This window comes from Orycteropus afer, unplaced genomic scaffold, assembly GCF_000298275.1.
Source record: "Orycteropus afer afer isolate SDZICR_OR568_19922 unplaced genomic scaffold, OryAfe1.0 scaffold00035, whole genome shotgun sequence".
NCBI classification, from domain to species: domain Eukaryota; kingdom Metazoa; phylum Chordata; class Mammalia; order Tubulidentata; family Orycteropodidae; genus Orycteropus; species Orycteropus afer.
The window spans coordinates 3,537,343-3,541,073 of record NW_006921622.1 but is presented as its reverse complement, the minus strand read 5'-3'; the positions used below and the strand labels follow the sequence as shown (position 1 = coordinate 3,541,073).

At 38.0% G+C, this 3,731-nt stretch overlaps 1 protein-coding gene across 1 annotated transcript in view; it reads right to left on the bottom strand.

Moving 5' to 3' along the window:
- The window catches only part of SLC39A12 (solute carrier family 39 member 12), a 196,148-nt gene that overhangs the window by 126,711 nt on the left and 65,706 nt on the right, over positions 1–3,731 (bottom strand). The window contains exon 3 of the mRNA XM_007936406.1: positions 2,128–2,335. Coding sequence (XP_007934597.1) covers positions 2,128–2,335 — 208 coding nt within the window. The remainder of the gene's footprint in view (positions 1–2,127; positions 2,336–3,731) is intronic.

Below are 3,731 nucleotides of genomic sequence, written 5' to 3'. Positions count from 1 at the left end.
AAAGGGAAGAACACGCTCAGCATTTCTCAAACTGAAAGAACTGAAGAAAAAATTTAAGCCTCGAGTTGCAATAGTGAGAAATTCTATGTGATCTATATATAGACAATTTACTTTGATCAGATAGCACATCCACCCTGCCTCTAACACCCCCTGGTATATATCTCTTCATATTTCTCAAAGTAAATGCATTTTTAGGGGACAAATATTTTTATATTATTTAAAAAGTGAAATCATATTTATGTCTTCAGCTGAAATGCAAACTGTACTGTTAACCCTCAATCACTCAAGAACTGAATCCCCCAAATCCTATTTCCCATGTCAAAATAATTGTCAACCTAGCATGCCTTTCTCTTGCTTATTTTCTAGTTATGACAGCTAGATGACATGGCACTATTATGTTTCAAGTTTCATTTTAACAGAAAAATATAAGTGAATTATAGTGAAACACATCCATCATTTGATCTATTGCATAAACAAAGCCAGGGAAGTTTCAGTTGAAACTGTATAACTCCAACTCCCAATCCCTCCTTACAGAGTTGAGAGATGTATGTAGATTAGTGCAAGCCTGCTTGTTTCCTGGTAAATTCAAAGGACTAGACCTTGTCTTTATCCTCCCTTTATGTGTGAGTTCCAGTGAGGAAGTATTGTCAAGCAGCAGCACCAGCTATCATTCCATGCTCCAGGACAGGCATTTGGCTGTTAACCAGAAGGTCAGCAGTTCAAACCCACCAGCTGCTCCACAGGAGGAAGATGAGGCAATCTACTTCTATAAAGATTTACAGCCTTGGAAACCCAACGGGGGTTGCTATGGGTCAGAATCAACTTGACAGCAGTGGGTTTTCTTGGTAGGACACCATGTTGTACAAAGTTGGGCATTTTGATGCAGATTTAAAAAATAACTCACTTCAATGGTCTTATAAAGTACAAATATATGTGCAAAACAAACATCCTGATTTTACTACTGACATTCATTTTATCTTGGAGCCCAAAAGCCTGGCAATGGTCAGGAATGTGGCATAAAAACCCACTGCAGTTAAGTGGATCCTGACTCAACCAATCCTGCCTACAAGATGAGGTAGAAACGCCCCCATATTGTTCCTAAGACTGTAATCTTTACAGAAGCCAACTGCCACATCTTTCTCCTGCAGAGTAGCTGGTGAGTTCAAACTGCCAACATTTTGTTTAGCAGTCAAGGGTTTAACCACTACACTACCAGGGCTCCTTGGAATGTGGCGAGGGTGGATATTTTTATATGACTTTTATTTGAAATTAACTGACTTGTTTTTGTGGTTATAAGCAAACTGCTACTAAATGTCCTATGTCATTTGGAATACCATTTCATCTTTTCTATACAACATTGCCACCTGTCCCAGTACTATTTATCAACTAATAAAGCATTTAGTCAGTACTCACGGCAGATCATAAAAATCACACTTGGCTCTACACCCATAAATTCACAGTCACTGCCAAATAGACAGAGTCCATGATTTTGTCTCACCGCCACATAGATATCATAGTAGGTTTGCCTTGAAAAAGCTACCTTAGTTTTCTCATTTTTGTTGCTAGCTATCGTGGTGGCCAAATGCACAATGGAACAAAATGCTATCTGGTCTTTGACATCCCCGTGATTGATTGCACATCAGACTGTTGTGATCATACGATTTTCATTGACCAATTTTAGAAGTGCATCATCAGACCTTTCTTCCTAGTTCACGTTTGTTGGGAACTCTACTGAGATCTATTCAGCATCATAGGAACACACGAGTCTCCACTGACAGATGAGTGGTGGCTGTTGTGCGAGGTGCAGTGACTTAGCATAACAAATATGAAGGGGTGGAAGACAACAGCAGTTGGAGCAAATGGAGTGGGAGCATAGTGCAAGCTGAAGGTCTGTTGGCCACATCAAAGGAGTTCCACTTTTATCCTAAAATCAATCCCCAGTCTCCTGCATGGAAATGAAGAGTTCTACCACTGAGCCACCAATTCCTCTGCTCTGTCACTACATGCCATGATAACAGAGTGTTTAAGACATACCTGAGCATACCTGAGATACATAAGCCTTGGCTTTTGGCATATTTTATGTACTAGGTGTGACATGGAAGAAAAACTCATGAAAAATATCCTTACCCGATAGATGGAGAGTGTTTGTGCTGTTCAAGGAACTGAAAATATATTCTGTAAAATAGTCTGAAGAAGGCAAGTTTATTTGTCCTAGACAAACATTTTGGAGGGACAAAGCAATGATTGTCGCAGCCAACTGAGGAAGTGTTTTTTCATCAGCACCTTTGCTACTTTGTATTCCAGATTTTTCCTGAAGGAGTTTGGTTTCCATACACTGAAATCCAGATATAAAGTAGAAAAAAAGTTAGTCTCTAAATTCATTCTGATTAAATCTCTAAGATTCCCCCAAAAGTCAAAGAACAGCTATTCATCTGAAAGATGATTGAATTATTTGTGGTAATGTGGTTGTCAATATTCTATAGTCTCAGATGTAAATCTATTTAGAAAATAATTATTCACTTTATCTGAATTTTCTAACCCCCAACATTGGTCTTCATTCATCCAGTCTTTCTCATTATCCTTTTAAAGATGTGTTTTTTTCTAAGAGGACCCCCTGTTCTTATTTACTATTGACATCCTTTCACTTGGTGAATTGTTTCTCTCCAGCGTCAGGTACAGCCCACTTTGGCTTTATACTGGCTCTGTTCCCTTGTATTTTCACAGAGTACCTCTACTTTAATAGTGGTCTTTAGTCACAAGTTCAATATGTGCTAATTGCAAACCAAAGCCAGTGTCCTACTAGTATCTGTGGTCTTTAACCTACCACCTTTTTAAATATGTGTTTGTCAATTTTCTCTATTATATTATGAGCACATGAAAGTCTACTAATCTTCCATTAGTATCCCTATTCATTTATTTAAACATTTGCTGACTGCCAAGCACTATGCTAAGCCAATTATAAATATGGTCCCATTTAATCTCTGAAAACTTGTGAGGTTTACATTGTTATTCCCATTTTTCAGATCACCTGGGCAGGAAAGGGCAGAGTCTAGATTTGCATGCAGGTCTAACACCACAGCCTAGATTTTAAGTCCTCTTCCTCTTGTAGATAAAAATAAACTGAAATACAGGATGGTGATGGGACTTTCATATGGTCAAAATTAATTCCATAGCATAGTGCTTCGAATAGGCAGATAAGGCTTTAATATGATATCTACCACCTACAAACTGGATGACCTTGGGCAAAATGTTTAACCTTTATATTATCATCTGTGAAAGGGGACAATACCACCCACCTCAGAGTTCATTACAATTAGATAATATATGTATAATATTTAATAGAGTTCCTGGTACATAGGACATAGTAAATCTTAGCTACTATCATTATTATTCAGTGTGTGGTAGTGTACTTGATAAATAGTAGGCTGAGAAGGAGGCAAGAGCTAGATCAAAGAGAACCTTTTATTTAATGCTATGAAAGGAATTTTCCCAAAGGCTCTAAACAAGCCACTGAACACCTTAAACAAAAAAATACTACAATAGATTTGCTATATAAATATTACTCTGGTGGCAAAGTAAACAGATTGACAGGAGTATAATATAAAGCCAAGAAATCTGGTTAAGAAGTTATTGATGGGAGGCGGGGCAAGATGGCGGACTAGGCAGAAGGATTGCACAGACCCTCTTCAACAAAGAAAAGGGAAACCAATTAACACAGACACAGAAGATAA